This window comes from Dermacentor variabilis, chromosome 3 (assembly GCF_050947875.1).
Source record: "Dermacentor variabilis isolate Ectoservices chromosome 3, ASM5094787v1, whole genome shotgun sequence".
Lineage (NCBI taxonomy): Eukaryota > Metazoa > Arthropoda > Arachnida > Ixodida > Ixodidae > Dermacentor > Dermacentor variabilis.
The window spans coordinates 193,934,126-193,958,793 of NC_134570.1; the positions used below are offsets into that span (position 1 = coordinate 193,934,126).

Here is a 24,668-nt window from a genome sequence, read left to right on the forward strand (position 1 = left end):
CATTGTGGCCTATGCACCACCTTCGCTTGCGGACAGCTCGTTTTGTACTACGCAGTTCGTGCCAAGGCTGGGATGGGGGCGCTGGTGACGGTTTTTTTTTTTTTTTTTTGCAGCGACGCCTGGGCAGAGTCTGAGGTCTATGCCGGCACGTCTAGGGACAAGCGCATATAATACGAGCAAATAAAGTTCTCTTCCGGTAATACCTAGGCAAAATCACATATTAAAGGAGGAAGAGCCCCCACATTTTCTCTCTCGCACCCGCTCTTGCTAGCGCCTGCGCACAAGCCTCGGCCGATTCCTGAAATGCCGCGCCCCGCTGTGCTCCCTAGCCATTGCATAGTCGCAACCGGGCCACTGTATCTTGAAAGTCATTTGCGACGGGAACACAGCCCGCCGCGCGCTGTGTTTTTGCGACTTAGTTCACATTGATACGAGACGCAGCACGAAGGTCAGTCCGCTCGCCGCTGCTACCGCGCTTCTTCACTACAGCATTTTAACTGCTAGTTTCCGTGATCATTGAGTGAGATGTGTTGATGTTTGCTTGTGCTCGCGCAACACCATGCTTGTTGATTTAGTTAGTATAGCTAGGTTTATAAGTTTATACAGACAATAAAGATACTATCCTTACTTCGTATAGCTTGCACTCCACGAATTCGCCAACGCAATCGATGCGTCGCCATTCGGGCGAAACTGCGACATTTTTTTTAGCGTAGAAATCACGCATGGCTTACGTTCCGGGTAGCGGCTGGTCGAGGTAGTCGAAGTTGTCGGCCTTCTTGTGGTTGTAGTAGCCCTCTTTCTAGTTGTGGTCGCGGTAGTCCTGGTAGGCGTCGATGTTGGAGTGGTCAGTGGACTTCTCGAGTATTCTGAACTCTTGATCCTTGTATTTGACGACGTTGTGGACACCGGTGGCCGCACACCTACGGCGACACGTAAATACAACCGTGAACACCGCGTTTCTCGTCCGACACGTGGTACTGCTCACGTATGATGTGAGTCATGATTATATTTACTCGATTGTAAGATTGTCTTTAAATATAAATCCTTTTCAAGGGTCCGTAATATAATAATATTTGGGGTTTTACGTGCCAAAACCACTTTCTGATTATGAGGCACGTCGTAGTGGAGGACTCCGGAAATTTTGACCACCTGGGGTTCTTTAACGTGCACCTAAATCTAAGCACACGGGTGTTTTCGCATTTCGCCCCCATCGAAATGCGGCCGCCGTGACCGGGATTTGATCCCGCGACCTCGTGCTCAGCAGCCCAACACCATAGCCACTGAGCAACCACGGCGGGTTTCAAGGGTCCGTAGGCTTGTTTTATATTAGAGACAGTTTAATGAAGCTGACGATACTGCAATATAGATGAACTAGTCTACTCTTTAGAAAAGTTTGAAAAATTAAGTCGAGATGAATCTGCGCATACCAATGAGTTATGGTTAAACTTTAAGCGAACGGTTCACAAATGTATAGGCCGCTATTTACCTCTCAAATGTAAAACAAAACGAATGCACAGTCCATGGATTAGGAGAGAGGTCATACAACTGAAAAGAAAAGTGGCAAGACGTAGGGCACTTTATAAGCCTACACATGATTCTGCTCTTCGTGATGATATGTCAAACTTAAGTAAACAGCTAAGAGAAATAATTTGAGAGAGATAATTTAATTGAAAGAAGGCAGAGAGGTCAACCTGAGCTAAGGCGTTCTAGCCTGCTACCCTGCACAGGGGGAGGAGGAAAGGGGACATAAAAGTCTGATGAGGGATGATGATGACATAGCAAGAGGGATGCTGAATCGTACGTACTAAACAGCTAAAGTTAATGATGAAGGAATCGAGGAACAAGTAGTATGGTGTCACTATGGATACTGTTCTACATGAATCACCCCAAAAGTTTAGGAGGCACCTCGCTCCACCTAAGAAGGTAGTCACTAAAGTGAGCACAGAAGAAGGACTTATTGAGGATAAAGCTCATATATCGGAGGCCTTCAATAACTGTTTTGCTAGTGTGTTCACCAGTGATGATGGAAAGCAGTCAAAATTTGAGCTACGCCAACAGCTACCAGTTGCAGAGGAACTGCGGGTAACGTATGAAGGAACACTTAAATTGCTGCTGAACCTAAATACAAAAAATGGCAGGTCCTGATGAGGTACCATACTTGTTTTTAAAGGGGTATGCTGAATTGACTGCGAAGTACCTCTTCATTATTTTCACGAAGTCACTAGGGTCAGCTACACTTCCTGAAGTATAGAAAATGAGTAAAGTTATACCCCTATTTGAATACGGTGACACCACGTGTACCGTCAATTACAGGCCCATTGCGCTAACGTCCGACTGTTGTAAAGTGTTAGAACATAGTGTTTCTAAGTACATTTGGCAGTTTTTGTCACAGAACAAAATTCTTAGTAACTATCAACATGGGTTTCGCGAGGGCTTGTCAACCGTAATACAATTACTATAAAGTGCTCAGGATTTCAGCAAAGTTATCGATGGCAAGGGACAAATGGTTCTGATCCTTCTCGACTTCAAAAAGGCATTTGATAAGGTAAATCATAGAAAACTGTTAATTAAACTAAAGGCTATTTTAGGAGATACATGTGTAGTCAGATGGGTGGAGGACTTTCTTACTGATCGTCGACAGTTCGTCAGTATTGATGGAAATAGATCCGGGGTCTGTGACGTCAAATCAAGCGTTCCTCAAGGTTCAGTTCTTGGGCCTGTGTTGTTTCTGGTGTATATTAACGACCTAATCGAAGATTCGGCCACAATTACAGCGAGGTTATTCGCAGATGACTGTGCCATATATACATAATTGAAATCTTTTAGTGACCAGATACTTTTAAATAACTTCTGAGGAAAAGTGCACCAATGATTCGACACGTGGCAGATGTTTCTTAAAGCTAGCAATGACTGTATGTATGACCATCACACACAAACACACAAATCCGAGAAATGATGATGACATAGAGCTACTGCATGAAAGCGTAAGTAGGATGGCTTCAGAGGCAGCAATTGAAGTGGGAGGCAAGGCACCAAGGCAACCAGTAGGCAAGCTCTCCCAAGTAACAAAGGACCTAATAACGAAACGACGAAAAATGAGTGTCCAACTCAAGAGGTAAGATACAATTCGCGGGACTGTCAAAACAGATCAACAAGGCGAAAATAAGTGATATTCGAAGCTATAAAGTGAGAAATACTGAAGAAGCCGTGAAAAATGGACGCAGCTTGAAATCAGTGAGGAAGAAACTTGGCATAGGACAAACCAAGATATATGCACTGAAAGATAAGCAGGGTAATATCATCAGCAATCTCGAAGATATAGTAAAAGCAGCGGAATTCTACACTGACCTGCACAAATCCGGAGGAGTCAGGATACCTCAATTAGAAACAGTAATGAACAGGATACAGAAACTCCTCCTATAAACAGCGATGAGGTCAGGAGGGCCTTGCAACGCACGAAACGAGGAAGAGCGAAAGGAGAAGATGGAATAACAGACAACTTATTCAAAGATAGGGAAAACATAATGCTTGGAAATCTTGCGGCTCTGTATACGAAGTGTCAATCGACTGCAAGGGTCCCAGAATATTGGAAGAATGCACACATTATACTAATTCATGAAAAGGGAGACGTTAAAGAATTGAAAAATGATCGGCCCAATAGCTTACTCCCAGCGTTATATAAAATATTTATGAAAATATTCTCCAATGAAATAAAGGCAACACTGGGCTTTAGTCAACAAAGGGAACAGGCTGGCTTCAGGAAGGGATACTCGACAATGGGCCACATCCATGTCATTATTCAGGATACTGAGAAATCCGCAGAGTACAATGAGCCTCTCGATATGGCTTCATAGATTACGAAAAGCCATTTGATTCAGTAGAGATACGAACAGTCATAGCGGCATTACTTAATCAAGAAGTAGAGAACGCTTGCGTAAATACATTGTCAAATATCTACAGAGGTTCTTCAGCTGCCGTAATTCCTTCAGATACCTAATAATAAGAAAAAGTGAGCAACCCAACATAATTATGCGCTGCAATAGACCATCCTTTCTACTATAATACCCATGATGACTCTCTGTAAAAAAAGTCAGCAATGCGTGTTTTTGCGCTCTTCAAATGTCAACATTTCACTGATAATGCTCAAAGTGAACTATCGTATTCTAGAGAATCTTGGGGCCATACATGCCATTCTCACGTAAGACCCCTTGTAGTTCTCCAGAAACGCGAAATTCATTTAGTGTCAAACAAATTATGCGGCGTCCTGATGTCGTGCCTAAGAGACATTCGGCTCGCAGCGACGACGACGATGAGAGGAAAGGGATCGAAACGGCGCAAGTGCAGGAGGGGCAAGTTCCGGAGGATCGAGGAGCCGAGCCGTTTATGGAGGCCGTGATGGTGGCATCCCGAGCCTTGGCTGCCGACCTCGACGACGTTTGAGTGATGCTCCTTGGCCTTACACCTGCGTCCCACGGTAGTTGCGGACAGTCCCCGATGCGCTTCTTCGACACCTGAGCAAGGCACTAGAAGGAAGCGGTGCCTAAGCCCATCGCTAGGCTTAATTAGCTAGGAGTCGGTGCCACGTCATAGACGACGACTGGGAAACAGCCATCGTATACGGATTGCCAGTTGATGTACATGCAACGGCATCTACAGGACCGTCAAGAGTACCGACCACGGATAAGATGCCACCAAGTTCGGACTTTGACGAAACACAAGCCTTTGACAGAAAGTAAGAACATTTCATTCGCGTAGCGGCGTAGCCAGACGCGCTAAGGTTGTTCAGACTGCTGTGATCTGTGAGGACGAGAATTTACGTGTTGACAAGAACTCTACGATTGATTGTCAGCTGTGTGTTTGTATCTTGTAAGGTTTTCACGTATGTTCATGGTTATCGATTTTTAGTTTTTGTTTTCTTCTGTTGAGCTCTCGTGATGATAAAATAATGCCTGTGGTGCCGCTCTGCGTACCACATTTCTATCTCAGGAACGCACGCCCCCGAGATTGGTGACAGCATTTTGCGAGCCTGCCAAGATTTCATCAGCCGTGTCATCGATTATCGGGAGTTGCATAGATGGACTATGAACGTTTCGCAGTTGTAGCTAAAGACTTAAACTTATCAAAAGAGGTGATGATAGCGTTTTTGTGTATGCTCAGTAGGAGCATGATAAATATCACGGGAGAGTGCGCGAACAGTGCGAACGGGAAAAGGAAATCCTGGAGTTGAAGTTGACGGCTAGCTGATGTTAATGCTTGTACCCGCGATGACATTAATAGACCGACGTTGGTGCCATCCGACTTACCCTCTTCTACACAAATTCAGGTTTGTCCTATATAGGAAACTAATGGTGCGCTTCGATGAACGAATATATGACCTGGATGCGTATTGGCATCCATTTGAGAGAAATGCGGTCGGGCAAGGTTGGCAGAAGGGCAAGTGAGTCAGCGCCCTGAGCCTGTGTTAAGTTGGTGAGGCGTTGATCGTGTTTGATCGAACGCCAGCGGAGGAATCGTGAGGCTTGAAGGACGCCCTTTATTGCACACCTTTATTACACAGATTCAGGCTGACCTGAGGCGCTTTTCGTGAGAAGTTCAATTCATGCAATCCTCAAGATTCAGAAACAGGAAGGCAGTTCGCGTGCTGTCTCAAAGAGTAATTCGCGAGCTGGATATAGCTGTCCGAAATGAAAAAAAAAACATACGAAAGAGTTCGCGACAGAATTGTGGGTGAACAATTACCAGGTGTAGCAAGAGATTGGCAATATTTCCTGAAGTGAGAAAACTACAAACTGCGGAAAAGATGCCAGAACAAGCAGATATGTTTTAGAGGCGCAGAGATTCAGAAATTTGGGAATACGTGATGGTGATGCGCCTACAGCAACAACACGAGAAGTGAGGTGCCAGGTTCAGACTAACAGAGAAAAAGTACAGCAGAGATGTTTCCTATGTAACCGGTTGGTTCATTTAGTGGTGAACTGCCGTGTTAGAAATAGTCGACAGGAACCACAGGTGACGTGTCCGTTCTGCCATAAGGGGGGTCACAGACTCACAGGGTAGACGAATGCAGGATGATCCGTGGAATAGACCGCATGTGTAATGAGGTCACGATACAATGAACAAAAAGGACATTCCCCTAGTGGAAGGCCAGGTACAAGGACGCAAAGTTACATTATTAAGAGACACAGAAGTAAACACAGTCCAAGTAAGAAGGAGTTTAGTTTCAGCAGAAAGCATGACGGCCGCGTTGAACCCGTCACCTTTGTAGATATGTCCGTTAAATATATGCCAAAGACCCGAATCAATGTATCGACACCATTTTACACAGGGATAATTACGGCAAGATGTGTGGAGGACCTTCTTTACGATTTGATTGTAGGAAATGTACCTGGGGTGAGGAAGGCAGACGACCCTGACCCGAGTTCGATGGGGACAGGAACGGACGCGGAAGAGAAGGAACACACAGAAGCTGAGAAAAAATGGGAGCCAGAGACATATGTAGCGGCTGTAGTACAAACACGAGCAGGAACTAATGGCACCAAACCGTTGACCGCACTGCAGATTACAACAATTAATGGATTAAATATAACAGCAGCACAGTTCAAAGAATTACAGGAAAAAGACAAGTCTACACAGACGTCTGAACGGTAGATATGAGAAATAGTGACAACAAAAAAGATTCACGCAATAGTGGAATTTGTATAAAGGAACAACCTATTGCACCGAAGGTGCGTGTTTAATTTAGGTAGGGAAGTACAACAATTGGTGGTCCCAAAAGAAATTAAGGGCGCAGTACTGAAGATAGGGCATAACAATGCGATGTCAGGCATTCAGGGAATGAAGAATGTGTTAGAGAAGATCACGGAAGAGTTCTTTCAGGGCGAATCGGGGTGCGGGGTGATGTAATATAATAGGTGATGTCGTGCGATTTATGCAAAAAGATGGTGATCAAGGGCCGTATGAATAATGAGATAAAAGGAGCGAAGAACGAAGAGAAGGCCATAATTTGCAAAGTGACTGCCGAAGAGATTGCAAAGTGATTGCATGCTCACTGACCTGGAGAGGCAAAGCAGAAGAGTGGGTCTAAAAATTAATCTGCAGAAAACTAAAGTAATGTTTAACAGTCTGGGAAGAGAACAGCGACTTACAATAGGTAGCGAGGAACTGGAAGTGGTAAGGGAATACATCTACTTAGGGAAGGGAGTGACGGCGGATCCGGATCATGAGTCGGAAATAATCAGAAGAATAAGAACGGGCTGGGGTGCGTTTGGCAGGCATTCTCAGCTCATGAAGAGCAGGCTGCCATTATCCCTTAAGAGAAAAGTGTATAATAGCTGTGTCTTACCAGTACTCACCTACGGGGCAGAAACCTGGAGGCTTACGAAAAGGGATCTACTTAAATTGATAACGACGTAACGAGCTATGGAAAGAACAATGATGGGTGTAACGTTAAGGGATAAGAAAAGAGCAGGTTGGGTGAGGGAACAAACGCGAGTTAATGACATCTTAGTTGAAATCAAGAAAAAGCAATGGGCATGGGCAGGACATGTAATGAGGAGGGAAGATAACCGATGGTCATTAAGGGTTACAGACTGGATTCCAAGGGAAGGGAAGTGTAGCAGGGGGCGGCGGAAAGTTAGGTGGGCGGATGAGATTAAGAAGTTCGCAGGGACGACATGGCCCCAATTAGTACATGACCGGGGTTCTTGGAGAAATATAGGAGAGGCCTTTGCCCTGCAGTTGGCGTAACCAGGCTGCTGCTGCTGCTGCTGCTGCTGCTGCTGCTGCTGCTGCTGCTGCTGCTGCTGCTGATGATGATGATGATAAGGCAAGGTTCTGAGAGCTTGTCAATGAGGCTGTAAAATTACGTTTATTGAGATCATGATTGGGCGGTATGTAAATTCCTTGCACATATACAGCCTGAAGCACATATACAAGCATCTGAAGGTCAAAAGTCCTATTCTCAGCTATAGCTACGCCTCCGGACCAGCCAGACGCGTTGTCACAGTCTTTACGAAAAATGGCAAACTGCGTGACAAAGTTCTACTGTGCACATTTTAGGTATGTTTCTTCGACACACCTTTACGAAGATGCCATATTACGTGACAAATTTTCACTGTGCAGGCTTTAGGTGTGTTTCTTGGACACACAGTACCTTTGGAATAAATTTATGTATGAGTTCTGTTATGTTGTTGAGGTTACGAAGAAGTCCTCCGAACTTCCACTGTAGTATCTGTGTACCTATATTGCAGAAGATGTTTGTGTTGTGTGTCTAATATACGAAAAGTAACTTAAACAGCCCCTTTGGTGTCCTCTGATGTAGATGTTTTTTCTGTTTGAACGATCCCAAGAATATCGCTGCTGCATAGGCGCTGGCTTCGCCTTCTGGCTGGGTTGTCCATCACCTCTTGAAAGGCGCTACACTCGCGTTCTTGCAAGCAGTTAGACTGACGTAAGCGCCTCATATCGAGTGCTAGGCCCTCGTGGTCATTATCCCAGAGTTGACGGTCTCTTCTTCTAGAGGACCAGCTAAGACTGTAGGCGCCAAGGGAGCGGATAGCGTCGCTGCTGGATCACTGCGTGTGGGCCGCACAACCGCCGGAAACAGTTGTGACGCTGCCATCTTCCGCACCAGAGCTGTTCATTGACAGGTATGATATCCGCCGGCGTGCTTACTTGAATCAGATATTTTCTTTCATTGTTACAATTTCTTTCTTCTTCTTCTATGCTTGGCACGACCGCGAGCATGCTGGATGCTACCGATCAAAGTTGACACAGCGTGGACTCTTCATGTGCGTGCCGGAAGAATGTTTATTGGTGCTATACTTGGCGCAAGGCAGCTGGCCTTGAAAGTTATGTGAACTATGGCCCAATCTTTGGCGCTTAAAACGTTTGGAGGAACGTGGCACGCATGGCCCAACACGAATCGTGGCCTACCCGACATCGCTGCACTCGGGTAGAACACTTGAGCAAAAAGGAAGCAATAGGTGCATGGTATGGATTTCTTTTCCGTCGCGCTTTATTTCAACTCGTTTAACGTCGGTCACGCTTTAATCACTCGAGCCCTTTAGAATTTCAGCCTGACTCAGCCCAAACATCAGAATCTGAGATGACGCCGCGGGTGGTATTCATGGTATGGTGCGAGTTACTGTTAATGGAACATCTCCAAATGACACTAGATTGGGTAGTTTTATTGCGATGGCAATTATATGGACATTCCAGGCGCATTCCCCCGCCTCGTCGCTGTCGGCGTCGCCGTAATGTGCCGTATAAAGTCCAAATGTTATAACACCGTCGCCGCGCACCGTATGGTGTATGTACGAGCGAAAGTGAGTGAGGAGAGCCAATGATCGCAGCTCAGTGTGACGCACGCTAGGGAGTAAAGCCGGGACTCTACGTGTGCTACTTCTACGCGCCCACGCACCGGTTGGAGGGGAGGAAGGAAGGAATGGGGCCGTCGTTGTACTCTGGCAGCGAGTGCGTATGCGCAGCCAAGCGGGCCAGATTTTGAACGCGATCTGCATTGGGGACAGAGATTAGGTGCACGGACGATTCATACCTTCGTGCGTGCTGTGTTCTCGCCGCTAAGTTTGCAGTAAAGCGATAGACAGCCAGCACGAAGGTCACTTCGCTCGATGCTGTCCCAGCGCTTCCTCACGCCAGCGTTTTGTCAGCGAGTGCCCGCGGTCATTGAGTTTGATGTGTTCATGTTTGCCAGTGTACGCTGAAACCATGCTTATTTAGTTATTATGCCAATGTTCACATGTTTTTACGGACAATAAAACTATTACCTTTTCACTTTGCAGCTGTCTACGAATATTCTATTGCATTCGATGCTACACCTTTCGGAAAAAATAAACTGCGACTTTTATATGCATAAGCATTGCGATGGTTACCGAACGATAAAAGTGTTCGTCTGCCCTTCTTTCCTGTAAGAAGATCGCTTTGAACAAAGAGCTAGCCAGCTGTGGAAGAAGACGACAAAGAACGCGCGAGCAGTCGCACGAAAATTTGGAGGTGAACCAATTTGAAATTGGGGGGTAGGCCAAATTACCTTTCGGGGTAGGCCAACTTAAATTTGGGGGTGGGTCAACTTGATGTTTGGGGATGGGCAAGCTTGAAATTTGGGGGTGAGATAACCTAGATTTGAGAGTGAGCCGACTTGGAATTTGTAGATGGGCCAAGTTGCACTCTGTGGGCGGGCAAACTTTGAATTTGACGGTGGGCCAATATGAAATCGGGGGGTGGGCCAACTAAAGTTTGAGGGAGGGCCGATTTTGGGAGTAGGCCAACCTAAATTTTTGGGTAGGCCAACTTGAAATATTGGTGTGGCCCAAAGTTCAATTCAACGCTGCTGAGGGTCCTTCGAGTCATGAATACCTCGCGGGCAAGCGAGCGTGTTGAGCCGCTTGGCGCGTTTTCACTGAACCTAACTGAGGCGAAGTCATAAGGCAGGTGAGAGTTTCAGTGGACAAGGAATGCGTGCATAATACAGGCTTGCGTGACTGACAGCGAGGGTGACATGGCATCGGGGCGACGCACTCGCCCTTCTCGTAAGGCCTCATGCTCTGCTTCGGTAGCTGGCGTTTGCTTTCGACAGCTCTGCTCCTTCGAGGCGCACTCGTGCCTGACTTTCCGGGTAGTTGGCAAAATTGCCTTGGAGGGGTTGGATGCGGCGAGAAATTCTATTAATTGTCGACTAAAGACCAAGCATTCGTTTCCACTACAAGGGCCATCGGTCATGGCTCTTCCATGGTTTCGCAAGGGCCATGGCTATGGCCACCTTGTGTATCAAGTCAGCCTTAAAGAAAAATACATAAATTATGGGGTTTTCCACGCCAAAACTACACTTCCTTATTATGAGGCATGCCGTAGTGGAGGACTCCGGAAATTTCGACCACCTGGGGTTCTTCAACGCGCACCTAAATCTAAGTACACGGGTGTATTCGCATTTGACCCCCATCGAAACGCGGCCGCCGTGGCGGGGATTCGATCGCGCGTCCTCGTGCTCAGCAGCCTAACACCATAGGCTATGAGCAACCACGGCGGGTAGCCTTAAAGAAGTCACGCAACATAATATACAGGAAAACATTGACAACTGGATTGTAAAGTTAGAAGAAGCTGGTTCCCCGCAGTGAGTCGTTTTAGCAGTAGCGGATGCCATGCTTAAGATGAATAAAAGGGGAAACAATATTAATGAAGCTGCGAGGGAACGCAAAAATAAAAAAAGAAGTAAAGTTGTGCTTTATGTTCACAAGACTTCCAGCAATTTAAAAAAAATTTGTGAAAGGACATGGAGTTGATGGGGTGCTTTTGGCTCCTCCAAAGCTTCCTGCATTATGCTTGCGCATTAAGAATCATGAATAGCGACAATGGTGCGGAACAAAGCACACCGATTCTTACGTAGATTACAGTGTTTTGGTAGTCTATAAGAGTCCTCTATCACATGGCAAAGTCTACGTAGGCCAAACAGGAAGATGTGTGAATGTGCAGTTGCTTGAGCATGGATTTTCCGTTAGAAATAAAGCGACTGAGCACCTTCCTACCCCCTGCTTCGCACGCCCGTGTAAGCAGATCCTGAAAATAGTGAAGATATTGTGCCAGCGTCGAGAGAGCCGAGCGAGAGTTAGACAAGGCATATCATATAAGAAAGAAGGGAGATGGTTGTGTCAGCGACACCTGAGTTTATCTGTACAACAATGCGATCTCGTTTATTGATGAACGTAGTTAGGTTGCGTGTTGCGTGAACAGAAAGTATTTTTGGTGATTATGCTTTTTCCGCGCACGCGTAGTGATGTATTTCTCGGATGCACCTATATGTGGTCTTTGTGGAATAAAGATTAGTTGCACGCCTGCGCCTGTGTTTGTGTGCTCCCTCAGTGATCGTTTGTTCGAGCAGTTATAAACCTTTTGGCCATGGGTAGACGTCTATAAGCTACGGAAGGCAAGTAGGCAACATTATGCAAATACGACGCCACTGCCGAGTCAAACAATGCTTACGCTTTAGTAGACAATTCTCAAAATTGCTATATTTAATTTTTTAATGTGCCTTTTTAATCACGGAGCTGCAAAAGCCGATGACCCCTTGTCATTATCAATAGTATATAAACTGGACGGAAAGCTTCTGCCAGACGGTTCGAAACATAAAAAGGTGAAATTCTTCCCACGTGTTTCTCTGGTTTTTCAAAATGAAGGATGTGGCACCGTGAAATTTTCTGTATTTGGTGTCGAAAAAACTGTGACATATATACGGTGCGCCTTTGTTTCCGAAGGCAATCGGGGAAGTTTGCAGAAAGGGCTGTGCATAAGTAGAGCTGGCCTTTTCGGCAGCGTGCCAACGACCTATCAACGCTTCCAACGCGGGAACGCGGCAGAAATTCCTGCAAGGGAAGCCCTGCCAACATCAAGTGTACATCGCTGCTATGACCAAATACAGCATAACCAAGACTCGTTAGCCACAAAAGGATAGATCACAAGAAAAAAAAAACAGTGCAAGAGAGAGAGAAAGAGCGTGGAGAGCGGGATAAGAAAAGTTGACTGCCGATTTCCTTAAGGTGGGTGAGCCTGAAGGCGTCATCTTTGTGAAGCAGAGGCAAAAGAGGTGTTTTGCCTACATGGCTAAAAATTGCATCCCTTCAGTTGTATCTTGTCCCACAACAATAATCGTCGTCTGTCTTGTCCGCATTTCCTTCCTTTAACGCTGCGTGCCCGGTACTTCGAAGGCCCGAACAGCACTGTGTGCGGGTTATGAGCGCGACTTAGCATTCTAAACAGAAAATTTAGCGAGCGCAGGCATTTCAAGAAAGGAAAGAAAATCAAGGCAGTTGAAGATTATTGCTGTGTTGTATTGTTATGGTTGTGTTATTGTTGTTATACACCATATACGCCGAGGCGCCTTAATGCTCCGAACACCCAGCATCGACTCAACCCACAGGATCGCCGTTTCGATAGAAACGACTAAGCGGCGCACGGCGAGGCGCCGAAGGGTGCAAACGTCATGTGCTCGGGTCCGTGGTGTCGCAAGACACCAAACGCCGGCTAACTCAGACGCCCCTGCGGCTCCTCACTTTTCAAAAAGTGTGATAACTTTCACATAAGAGCTAATTACACATGCCAAGTAGTGGCTCCGCATGTAGCGGCGTGAAAATGTGTTTAGTCTTTCAGTGACGTGGTACGTGTGCAATTATTTGTGCAGCTGTCTTTTAGGCTATGTATTTTAGATAGGTGAGAAACTCTCGTGGTACCGCGCACAAGATCGCAGTATCTGAGTGTTGACAAGGGAATGAAACAGCAGGGGTTTACACATAGCTGCAAAAGAACCATATTCGCTATAAAACGCCAACGGTCCGCGGGAGCTTAGAGTTAACATGTTCGGCCTGTGCATTACTCAGCATGTTTTCTTGAAAGGGAAGACGGAGGCTTCTTACTACAGGCATCAATCTTGGATAATGCAGCTGGGGGGCTATGTCTAGCGTAACAGGTTTTTGCTTCGGGTGGGAAAGAATGGATTTTGTTTCGAGACATTTACTGTTAAAAAATTATTTGTGCTTTATGTATTCAGCAACGCGACTAAGTTGTTTACTTTGCATATGATTTAAGGTAGATCGTTGTTTGTAAATGATGAGCTAGTGCGGCTTGCACAAAGAATAAATTTCGTAGCTTCATCCACATTTACAATGTCGTTTACGTAAATGTTATAACGTAGCGGTCCGATGATACTATGTTGAGGCATGCCACCTGTCCCTAGTTCGAGGGGATGTTATGTACTGGGAATTACTTTATTCCTCACATAGTACACATAATAAAGAACGTAGCCTTGTCGTGGATATGGCGACCACACTACACCACTTGGCGCGAACACACTGTCCACGTGATCGTCCCACACCAGGGCTTGCCAGGGATGCGCCTCCACCCATCAGCAAAGTAGGTAATGTTCGCATGTAGTTCCGGACACTGCCACTATGCGGCTGCACCCGTCCGCATCCGAGGACCCAAACCCGAACTAATCACGGACACAACACTTTGCCCCCCTTAGAAGGATGCATTGTACCAAATTGGCTGCCGTCTGATCCGTGCTGGTCGTTTCGGTATGCTCGATTCGGATTCGAGTGGACGTGAAGATGGCATAGCTGGTGTGCTTTCCGCTGGATGACTGTCCATGCCCCACGTGAGCGTTGCTGAGGCTTGTCTTTCCAGCTTCACTTCGCCGGTGCGCTTCCTGAGCTGGTTTAGATGGCGTCTAACAATTCTTCCTGCGCATTTCACAAGCCAGGATCTGTGGCTCATCCTTTTAACCAGAGTTCCTTCTGCCCAGTCTGGCCCCTTGCCGAATCGTTTTACCCATACGGCTTCTCCTTGCTTGGGTTGACGACTCTTGGGTAGGTCAGGTTGTGCAGCCTCCTGTCCTTCCGGTGCAATGATGAGGTCCAACTGGTTTGGCAGCTCCCGCCCGAACATGGCTTTAGCTGCTGTCAGCCCAGTTGACTGATGTACAGTGGTATGCTGCCGAAACAGGAAACGTGACAAGGGAACACTGAGCGAACCGGATGGTTCTCTGGCCAGTGCCCTCTTCAGTTCTCCAACATAACGCTCTGCTTGCCCGTTTGTAGCAGGATGGTAAGGGGCTGACGTTACGCTTCAAATGCCATTTCTCTGGTAGAAGTCTTGCATCTCGGAAGACACAAATGCAGCCCCATTGTCCGACACAACCTTGCGTGGTATGCCAAATGTGGCAAACAAAGAGCGCAGCACACTAATGACTGCTGTTGATGTCGGGCTGTTCACCGGTCGCACCTCTACCCACTTGGTGAAAGCGTCGACAACAACCAAAAGGTATGTCCTTCCACTGGACCTGCAAAGTCCACGTGCAATGTGTGCCATGGTGTCGTTGGCTGCGTCCAATTTGGAACTGGAGCCTTTTTTGGATCGCTCTGGGTGCACTGGCACTGGTCGCATGACTTGACAGTTGTTTCGATCTCGGCGTCCAAGCCAGGCCACCAAAGATAACTACGCGCACAAGCTTTCATGGCTACAATTCCACGATGGCCTGCGTGAACTAATGAAATGGCCTGTTCTCGTGCTCCTGCCGGCATGACAATTCTTGAGCCCCAGCTGATGCATCCTCGATGGATAGCAAGTTCGGTGGCTCTTCTGCGGTATGGGGTGAAACTGTCTCGCTGCAGGCGCTGCACGGTGCCATTCTGTACTGCTGAAAAGACCTCTGCTAGAATTGGATCCTCTTTCGTTAGTGTGGCCACAACCTCAGCTGTCAACGGCGGTCGTGGTAACGCCTCGAACATGAGCACGTCTCCAGGTGGGTTAGGCTCTTCAATGCGGTCTGGCAGAGGCAGTCTACTCAGCGCATCTGCATTCTGATGACGACTACCTGCACGATACTGGAGGTTGTAGTTGTATGCTGACAGTTTAAGGCACCGCCTTTTCATTCGGGGCGAAAGCATTTCTGGTAGCGGCTTCCGTGGTCCAAGAATCCCCAGTAACGGCTGGTGGTCAGACACGAACGTGACGTCTCGACCCACAATGTACTTGTGGAAGTGTGTGGCTGCAAAGACTACAGCAAGACCTTCACGGTCAAGTTGTGCATAGTTACGTTCAGCAGCACCCAGTGTACGGGATGCAAACGCAATCGGTGCCTCTCTGCCTTGGCTGTCCAGCTGAGCAAGCACTGCACCTACACCATAAGGTGAAGCATCACATGAAATATAGAGGGGTTTGTTTTCGTCATAGTGTGACAGGACAGTCCTCGACAACTAGCACCGTTTGAGCTCATCAAACGCCCTTTGATGCCTTTGCTCCCATTTCCAAGTCTTGTCCTTAGCCAGAAGTTCATACAGGGTTGGTGCCACTGTAGCACGGCGCTCCAGAAAGCGATCATAGAAGGCCAACATGCCTAAATATGACTGCAATGTCTGCTTACTTGTGGGCGCTGGCGCCTTCACGATAGCTTCCACTTTTTCCTCAGATGTGTGAATCACTGCTGCATCAATCTTGTGACCCAGGAATTTAATCTCCGCCACACCAAACTGACACTTGGATTTGCACAATCGTAGGTTTGCCTGAGCCAGCCGCTGGAGAACTGACGCTAGGCGTTCCTTATGCTCTTTTGCGGTTGCTCCACTCACGATGATATCGTCCAGGTAAACACAAACTCCCGGCAAGCCGCTCAAAGTGGCCTCCATAAAACGCTGGAAAATTGCTGGGGCAGCTGAAACACCAAAAGGAGGCCTGTTTACCTTGTACAGCCCTTTTGTAGTGTTTACTGTGAGAATCTGCGCTGTCGCTGGAGTCACGTGAAGTTGAGTGTAAGCGTGAGCCAAGTCCAAGGTGCTGAAAACCCGGCCACCTTTCAAAGTGCTAAACACTTCCTCTGTTGTGGGCAGGGGGTATGAAGCCTTTTTCGCAGCTTCATTCACTGTACAGCGGTAGTCACCGCAGGCGCGCAAGCTTCCATCTTTCTTCCGCACCCATACTAGCGGTGTAGCCCAGACCGAGTGTTGGACCGGCTCCCAAATACCGTCTTCTACGTACTTGTTAATCTGTGCCTCTGTTGATGCGCGCATGGCAAAGGGCAGATACGGTGCCTTCAAAAACTTGGGGCTTGCCCCCTCCTTCAGTTCCAGATTCACTGGCGCACCGGTGTGTCCTGTGGTGCCTTTACGAAAAATGACTCCATGCTTCTGTAGCAACTCGGTCAAACTGCCTTCCTCCGTTGTCTGGTGAATGCCGTGAAGCTCGATGCCCAGCTTGTCAAACCAATTGCGTCCCAACAAGCTACATCCAGTGCCCTCGACAACGAGAAGTGCTAGCTTGCAAGCTGTGTTCTTGTGACGAACCATTACTGTTGCCGTTCCGACAACCTGCAGTTGCTGACCTGACCAGGTGCGCAGATGTATGTCGTCCTGCCTCAGAGAGGGTGGGTGTGCATGCCATACGGTTTGAAATGTGTCTCTGCTAACCATGGTACACGCTGCACCGGAGTCGACCTCAAGATTCACAGGTTTGCCGTGCATTGTAAGCGTCAGAGTAAACTTCGGGGTGCTGAATCCGTCTGCCACTGCACAGAGGTCATGCAACGTTGAAACCTCATGTTTGGTTTCGTTAGTCACTTCCGCAGTCCGTGAAGTTTCTAAGGAGATGCTACGCTGGTATGTCTTTTTCTCAACCTTCTTCCTGGAAATACAAGCCTTGGCAATGTGTCCTTGTTTCCGGCAGTAATTGCAAATAGTTGTGCTGAACTTAAACGTCTTGGGACTGTGCGAACCGTCGCAACGCCAGCAGCGTTGCCCTTGGTGAGAATGCGTCTTGGACGTCGAAGCGCTGTAGCCGGCGCGCGTGGCCGCCTTGTTGACTTCCGCATGATCAACTTTTATCTGTCGTTGCTGCTGGACGGCGCTTTCCGCTCGAATAGCGAAATCATAAGCCTTGCAAAAGGTCAGATCCTTCTCTGCAAACAGTCGCTGTTGAAGATTCTGGTCGCGGAGACCACACACGAAGCGATCGCGCAACATCACATATAATGGCAGAAGCGTTGGATTGCAGCCCGTAGCTCCCTGCTGTGTTGGTGATGCCGTTCCCTCAGCTGGCATCACCGTAGCTGTTGTTGCAGTCGGCAGCGTGCCGAAATTGCAGCTCGTAGCCAACTTGCGTAGAGCGGCAACGTAATCGTTTACCGACTCGCCTGGCAGCTGATCTCGCCTTTGGAACATCGCACGACTGTAGACTTCGGACGGTCGAGGGTCGTAGTGTGCTTGAAGTGCGGCCACGATCTCGGCATAGTTCACTTGGTCGGGCGTCTTCGGTTGAAGCAGCGCGCAAACCACGTCGTAAATTTGAGCACCGCACAGTGTAAGCAAGTGTGTTCGTTGCTTGACAGGGTGAGTCACATCGTTGGCCTGGAAGAAAAACTGTAGCCGGCCGAACCACGATGCCCAGTTGGAGCCAGTAAACTCTTCCAAATGTGCAGAAAAATCATGCTGGCGCTCAGCCATGATTCACTGGGTGCTCCACGATGCCCTCGGGGCTTCCCAGCCACGGGTTATTCGCGTCGTCGCCAATGTTATGTACTGCGAATTACTTTATTCCTCACATAAAAAACGTAGCCTTGTCGTGGAGATGGCGACCACACTACATCACTTGGCGCGAACACACTGTGCACGTGATTGTCCCACACCAGGGCTTGCCACGGATGTGGCTCCACCTATCGGCACAGTGGTAAATGTTCGCATGTAGTTCCGGACACTGCCACTATGCGGCTGCACCCGTCCGCATCCGAGGACCAAAACCCGAACTAACCACGGACACAACAGGGGAGACTTTCAGTCATTCATTGCAACGCTGTCTAGTCAATAAGGAAGGTATGTGTGTATAAGATTATGAAAAACTCTCCAGAATCCACAATGTTCCAGCTTCTTTCGTAATGCAATGTGCCCAATTGTATCAAAGGCCACGGAGACGTCGACTAAAATTCCGAACGCCTACAGCGGACGTTTTATAGGACGATCACTTTCAGGGACTCTATCGCCTCAGCTGTCAGGCGCACGCTGATTGGCTGCTTGAACACCACGTCACGCGAAGGTGATAGTATCGCCGAAAGCGATCGCCCGAGAATAAGTCCCCTGTCCACTTTCGAAAGCAGCAAGAATAAATTCATTTTACAAGAGAAGAACACTTACTGTTAAGCGTCTTTTTGAAAAATCAAAGTGACCCGTCATAATATACTGTTCAGTAATAGACGACATGATTCGCTTGTGGAATATTTTTTAAAAATTATTTTAGAAGATAGAGGAAGACTTGAATCTGGCCTGTTATTTGACATGTCTTTTTCGCCAATTTAGTGACGTGGAGAAGGTGAGGAAAAGTGCCTTGTAAATATTTCGTTATTAATGTGCTCCAAGATAGGGACGCTATCATATTTGAGAAATATTAATATTCCGTATTTTTAAACCAAACAAATCACTAGAACGACTAATTTTGAAACAAATCCTGCAACAATATCTTCTGCCGTCAGTGGAAACAGAAATGCGCTTTCATAAATTTGCGAAGCCATAAATTTCATAGAATTTGTCTCGTGTGAAATTCTGCCAACAGATATGAAGAAATCATTAAATGCCTCGGCCAGGTGCGTGCCAGAGATTACCTTATTCGTTACAGTTATACCGATATACGTTTTCGTGAGGCCATCGATTAGGAAGCGTATTTAATCGCTTCCAAACGAGTTAAGGCACTTGCACTACATCCGGGTGACGTAAGCTTGCAAAGTACTCTCACTTAATTATTCCTAAAAGAAAGATATTTGTTTTGTTTCTCGGCTCGTTATAAGTTATCCAAGGTCCTTTATATCCCTTGCTTTAATTTAAACTGCTAAAAACTGACATTCTTTATATTTATTGCTTTATATGCAATTCATGGTTCTTGTGCACTTCGGGGCTGTTCTCTGGTTGCTGAGGGAAAGCACACGGTATACGCATCTATAATTTTCCCCATAAATACAGCGTACGGTTTCTCCGCCTCAATACTGCGGAAGGCAGCTTCCCAGTAGAGTTCAGAAAAAAGAGGAAAGAGGCGTTCAAGGGTACTGTTAATTATTTGCCGGAAAATTAAATACAAGCTGCACAGTAATATCAGTCCCCTCTCTATAATATGATGCAACGTTCGGAAATCGCTGATGCACCATCTAGCACACCCTTCTGGACACGTGCATGGTCCTGTGACACAGGCAGCTCAGTGAAAAGAGGGCCAGAATCAAGACAGCCAACGCTGGAATTCGGCTGCGCTCCACTTCACAAGCTTACTTAGGCCTCGATAGCTGACCCATTCTTCGACTGTAATTAATGCACCAAAGCGCACCAAACATCTGAGCTTTGAAAATCTATCTTGTATTTCCTTCTGGGCATTTAAATTCCATACGGAAGCGCTAGTGTACTTCGATAAGCGCTTGTGGGTTCAGCCTGAACATCAAGGCGGGTTCGTTGACGAATAAAGGCCTCAGCAGCAGAATGGTCGAGCTCGCAAGTCAAGGCAGTGGGGTATTTGATTTCAAGTTATTTATCACAAGCGGCAAGAACACGAAGTTCGGGCTGTCACCTCGATAGAACTTCCTTTGCGACGTACCTGTTGGTGGCAGGGTTGACGAGACGGGCGGTGTTAGTTTTGACGGTGCAGCTGTGGGCACAGGAGGAGCGGTTGCGGGTCCTGGTGGTGAGGGTCGGGATGTCACAGGCTTAGTAACGGTTGGCTTGGAATAGATGGTGCCCGGAAACGGTAAATCTTGCGTGTCATCCTGGACGCCGCCACCCCCGCTGCCGTCGCCGTCGTCGCTGTCGTCGATATCTGCAGGGTACAAAGCGAGAACGGGGAACAGCTGCACACGCAGTTAACAGGTCTTCACGCTTACATTTAATATTGGTTTGCACGGTGAATGCAAACGTACCTGTCTCCCGCCGCACACATTTTCGTCCGCCTTTCATTTCTCTTCACTATTCTTTTCTTCAATTTCAAGCAATTGTAGTTAGGCCTGTGCTTTCCTTGTCCTCATTCCTTTTTTGCATTATGTAGTCGCGAATATGAACTTGCGAGACATGTGGGTGATGCGCGACGCAGGCCTCCTATCTGGAGTGGGACGACGCCCTTAGGAGAAGCGAGCTACAAGAGCAACTTTGGGCTGTTCAGAAGGCCTGTGAAGCGGCGGGAAACCTACGGCTCCCCGTCCCGACGTGGAGGGTGCCCTCTACAGCTTGACGAACAGGCGGGTGTCCGTGAGGACCTTATTGGGAAATAAAGTTTCAGCAGCGATGATGACCACCCCCACGAACAAACACACACACACACACACATACACACCCATATGTGTATATATATATATATATATATATATATATATATATATATATATATATATATATAAATATATAATAGTAATTTCCCCTATATATACAAATAATTTCCCCTATATTGTCCTTTGTGTCAGCGTTCGTTGGCTTTTTAAAACGTGATAAATACAAATCGGACCTCTCGGTTAACCCCCTTTTCTCTGGTAGCTCAAATGATAGAGGATCGCACGCGAAATGCGAAGGTTGTGGAATCGTTCCAGACCTCCGGCAAGTGTATTTGCATCTACTTTCATTGCCATTTTTTATCGTTTTTTATTTCATTTATTAAGCACAAGTAATTTCACGCATGTTGACCTTGGTGTCAGTGTTCGTTGGCTTCTAATATTATGACTAATATTTATTTATTTATTTATTTATTTATTTAACATACTGCCAATCCCTCATGGAATTATAGCAGTAACGGCAAGCACAAATGGCAGTATTTGGGAACAAAGAATATAAATACGTCATATAATCACGATTGTGTTATTGCAAAGGTTATTCCTTCGCTAAACAAAAGAATTAATTACTTTATGACATATGCAATATATGGGTACAACATATTATAACCAAGAAGAATTTGAGAAAAGAAGAAACCAAATTAAAAATAACCATGAACGCACATGTGATATAAAACACCTAATGATCATGATAAGCAGGAGGCAGTCATGCATATAATGCATTATGCAAAAAGAACACTTATAGATTAAAGTGTTAGGCTATCAAGATTGGTAACAAACCGGAGTAAGTGCATCAGAGCTTTAAGGCGAGGCGATGTTTTCCCGCTGAATTAGCAAAAGTATTTAATGAGGGGCTGTTACTAATCGATTCACTCAGTTTATTGCACTCTCTTTTTGCTAGAGGAAACAATGAATTCTTGAAGCAATCGGTACGAGAAAAAAATGCCCATTGAGTGTTTGTGTGTGTTTATGCCGCGATGGCGGTGTTTTATTTTTGGGGATGTATCTAGAGGTATCAATATTAAGCTTGTTTAGGAGGTGGCAAATAAGTTTAGAACGGGTTAGGCTACTGCTTAGGTTTTTACTGTTAAGATGTGTCAATCGGTCCTTACGTTAAATTTCGTAGTTTGGTGGCGTGATTTCTCATTCCCTGATACTGATTGTTGACCATGTCTCAGTTATAGGAACAAAATCTGGTTCGATACCGAGGAGTTATGCTTCAAGGAAGTCACTTTTCTTCAGTATGCTACGCGCAATAATATTGCAGAAAATTATTTTGGACGAAGTACGTGGCGCCGACAGTACGTCGCGCCCTCCGCCTTCCTGGTTTTGTTTACTCAAGGTAGTTGAATGTGGTTGGATTAGGGCCACATCAACTGTTTCGTCATCGTATCGGTAGAGGTCGTCATTGACACGCAGTTTGTCGTAGACCATGGATACCTTGTCCCCAGATTATTTTCTGGTTGTCGCATAGTTCCATAATTCTTTCCTGATGTTTCTTATACGCAACGAAAAATCTTCGCTGACGGAAGAACTGATCCCCTTCAGCTTATAACAGTTGCATAAGATTTGCGATTTGTTGCGGTAGTCCAAGAGCTTCAACATAACCGGTCTGGTTATTTTAGCTGCTGGCCTGTTGAATCTGTAAATCCTTCAAATCGTTACATCTTCCACTTTGAAGACACATATAAGAATGTTTTCGTGCACTTTATGCTCGAATGCTTCCTTAGCTTCCTCGGTAAGACCATACACGAATAGCTTTGATCTTATGGAACGAATTTCGAGATCGTCCAATTTTAGTTCAATCAATATTAGTGCTAATATATATATATATATATATATATATATATATATATATATATATATATATATATATATATATATATATATATGTATATATTTGAAAAACTCCCAATACTGCTTTCTATTGCTGAATACGTGCTACATAAACGTTTTTTTCCGAGCATGAACGAAGCCTGCAAATGCACGCAAAATTGGCGCGCAAATTGCTGCTCTAGGCACTTTGCGTGTGTTCGTGGGCTTTTTTCACACTCCGAAAAACATTTTTATGTAGTGCGTAATCAGGAACAGCCAGCTGTATCGTGAGTTTTCCATGTCGCTCTACAATTTTCTCATTAACGCTTTTCATCTGATTAAAATATTCGATCTGTTGAATAATTCAGATTTTCATCTAATAAGACGGAATAAAAAAAATAGTTCGTCTATCTGCAAGCGACGGCAAACAACATTACTTTTGGTCTGTCCTACTGCGTGGATTTTGCATACTTTTAAACTCTTGCTAAATTTAACTAGGCCACCCTGTGTACATCGCCGCTTAGTGTTCTTGGGAAAAGCGTGCACAGAAGACAAAAAAGTGGAGTCTGAGTGAGCGGTTCCGAGTAAAACGAAAGCACCTTGTCATCTTGTTCACTTTGTCGTCCAACGACGTGACAAGACTTGTGGAGTTGTTGGCTACAATGACAATGACGCAACCCATGCAGAACACGCTGGCCAGCAACTGGAACACGAATCCTATGCCTGTGAACGGCCCAGTTCAAAGCACAAGCCGTCCGCAACGAGGCCTACCAGTAGGTGCACCAGGACTGCCTGCCGAGACAGGGGCTATGACGTCGTCTCAAGTCACCACGGAAGTTACACCACCTCCTATGCCAACCTATTGTGCCTTTCAGAACCCGCTATTGCCCCCTAAATTTATATGAGGAGGTGGATTACTGGCTAGGTGAGTTGGAACGTGTCGCTGCGTTTAACTGCTGGGATGATGCCACAAGACTCGGGAGCATTACTTCAGCTTAAATGATACCGCCCGCACGTGGTTCCAAAACAGATAAAATGTGTTAACATCCTGGCGTGAATTCCGACATTGCTTTCTGGAGTGCTACAGGAACGCCGACAGCCGCGAAAGCGCTTAGCTATAACTACAATCCGGCGTTCAGATATCGGCGTTTAGATATCGAATGAGGCCGTCACGATGTACACCGAGGATAGGACTCAAATTTTCGAACAAGCAGATCTGGCTATGCCGTAAGGCAAGAAGCTGCGCCACCTGATGAACAGTGTGAAGAAGCAACTGTTTGCTGGCCCGGTGCGGAGCCCCAAAAAGACTGTGGCCTAGTTCCTCTCAGAAGCTGTGACTATGGAGAAAGTCCCTGACCGGTGGTCTGCCCTCTTCGACTGTAAAGTGAATGGCCCGTCAGCTCCCAAATTGTTCGACACTTCTGGGAGCAGCAGCACCGAATGGGTTCGTGAAATCGTTGGCTCTCTCGTACGCGAAGAAATGTAGAAGTACTCTGGAGTGAGGCAGCCAGTGAGTGGCTCTGTCACCAGTGTAATACGCGATGAGGTTCAGCAAGCACTGCACAGCCACCGATACCCACTGATGAACAACGCTGTGTCCAACGTTGCGAGACCAGCTGCCATGTTCGCTGATATTCAGCACCACACGCATGCGCAATCCTTGAGAAACTCCATGCTTGTTTCTCGGCTCGCAGTCTAAATTCAGACGACGCCGTCAGTTGCGATTCAATCATCACACGCTGGTTTGGAGATCGACGACTGCCGTGCAACCTCGCGGAACTCTTATCTCAGGTGTGTGTCGTATAGAGAACCCATCTGCTACCATTGTGTGAAGCTGGTCACATCTACCGCGAGCGTCCAATCGACATCTTGGGCTACGCGGTTTCTCAATCAATTCGCCTCGTCCTCAAGTTCGCCCGAGGCCAAGGGAAATTGAAGAGTATCTGGCCCAGCAGCGGATAGCTTTTTCACAACGTCAAAAGCAGTGACCATCTCCGAGGCGACCCTCGCC

General features: G+C 46.6%; 1 protein-coding gene across 1 annotated transcript; it reads right to left on the reverse strand.

Moving 5' to 3' along the window:
* Positions 1 to 799: 799 nt before the first annotated feature.
* On the reverse strand, positions 800 to 22,276 carry LOC142574968 (uncharacterized). Its single transcript, XM_075683945.1, has 6 exons — positions 22,132 to 22,276; positions 20,125 to 20,343; positions 15,932 to 17,962; positions 15,204 to 15,685; positions 14,357 to 14,499; positions 800 to 920 (listed from the first exon to the last, which is right to left on the reverse strand). Exons 1-6 carry the CDS (start codon positions 22,274 to 22,276, stop codon positions 800 to 802), a joined length of 3,141 nt encoding a protein of 1,046 aa, XP_075540060.1.
* Positions 22,277 to 24,668: the final 2,392 nt, after the last annotated feature.

What these genes read in the sequence shown, in the direction of transcription:
- LOC142574968 (XM_075683945.1), bottom strand. Translation starts at nt 22,276, where the DNA reads ATGGTCTACGACAAACTGCGTGTCAATGACGACCTCTACCGATACGAT. An exon ending in GTCAACCCTGCCACCAACAG is followed by an intron (nt 17,963 to 20,124) that starts GTACGTCGCAAA and finishes CACATTTGGAAG; the next exon opens with AGTTTACTGGCTCCAACTGG. An exon ending in CCCAAGAGTCGTCAACCCAA is followed by an intron (nt 921 to 14,356) that starts GCAAGGAGAAGC and finishes GTGTCGCCGTAG; the next exon opens with GTGTGCGGCCACCGGTGTCC.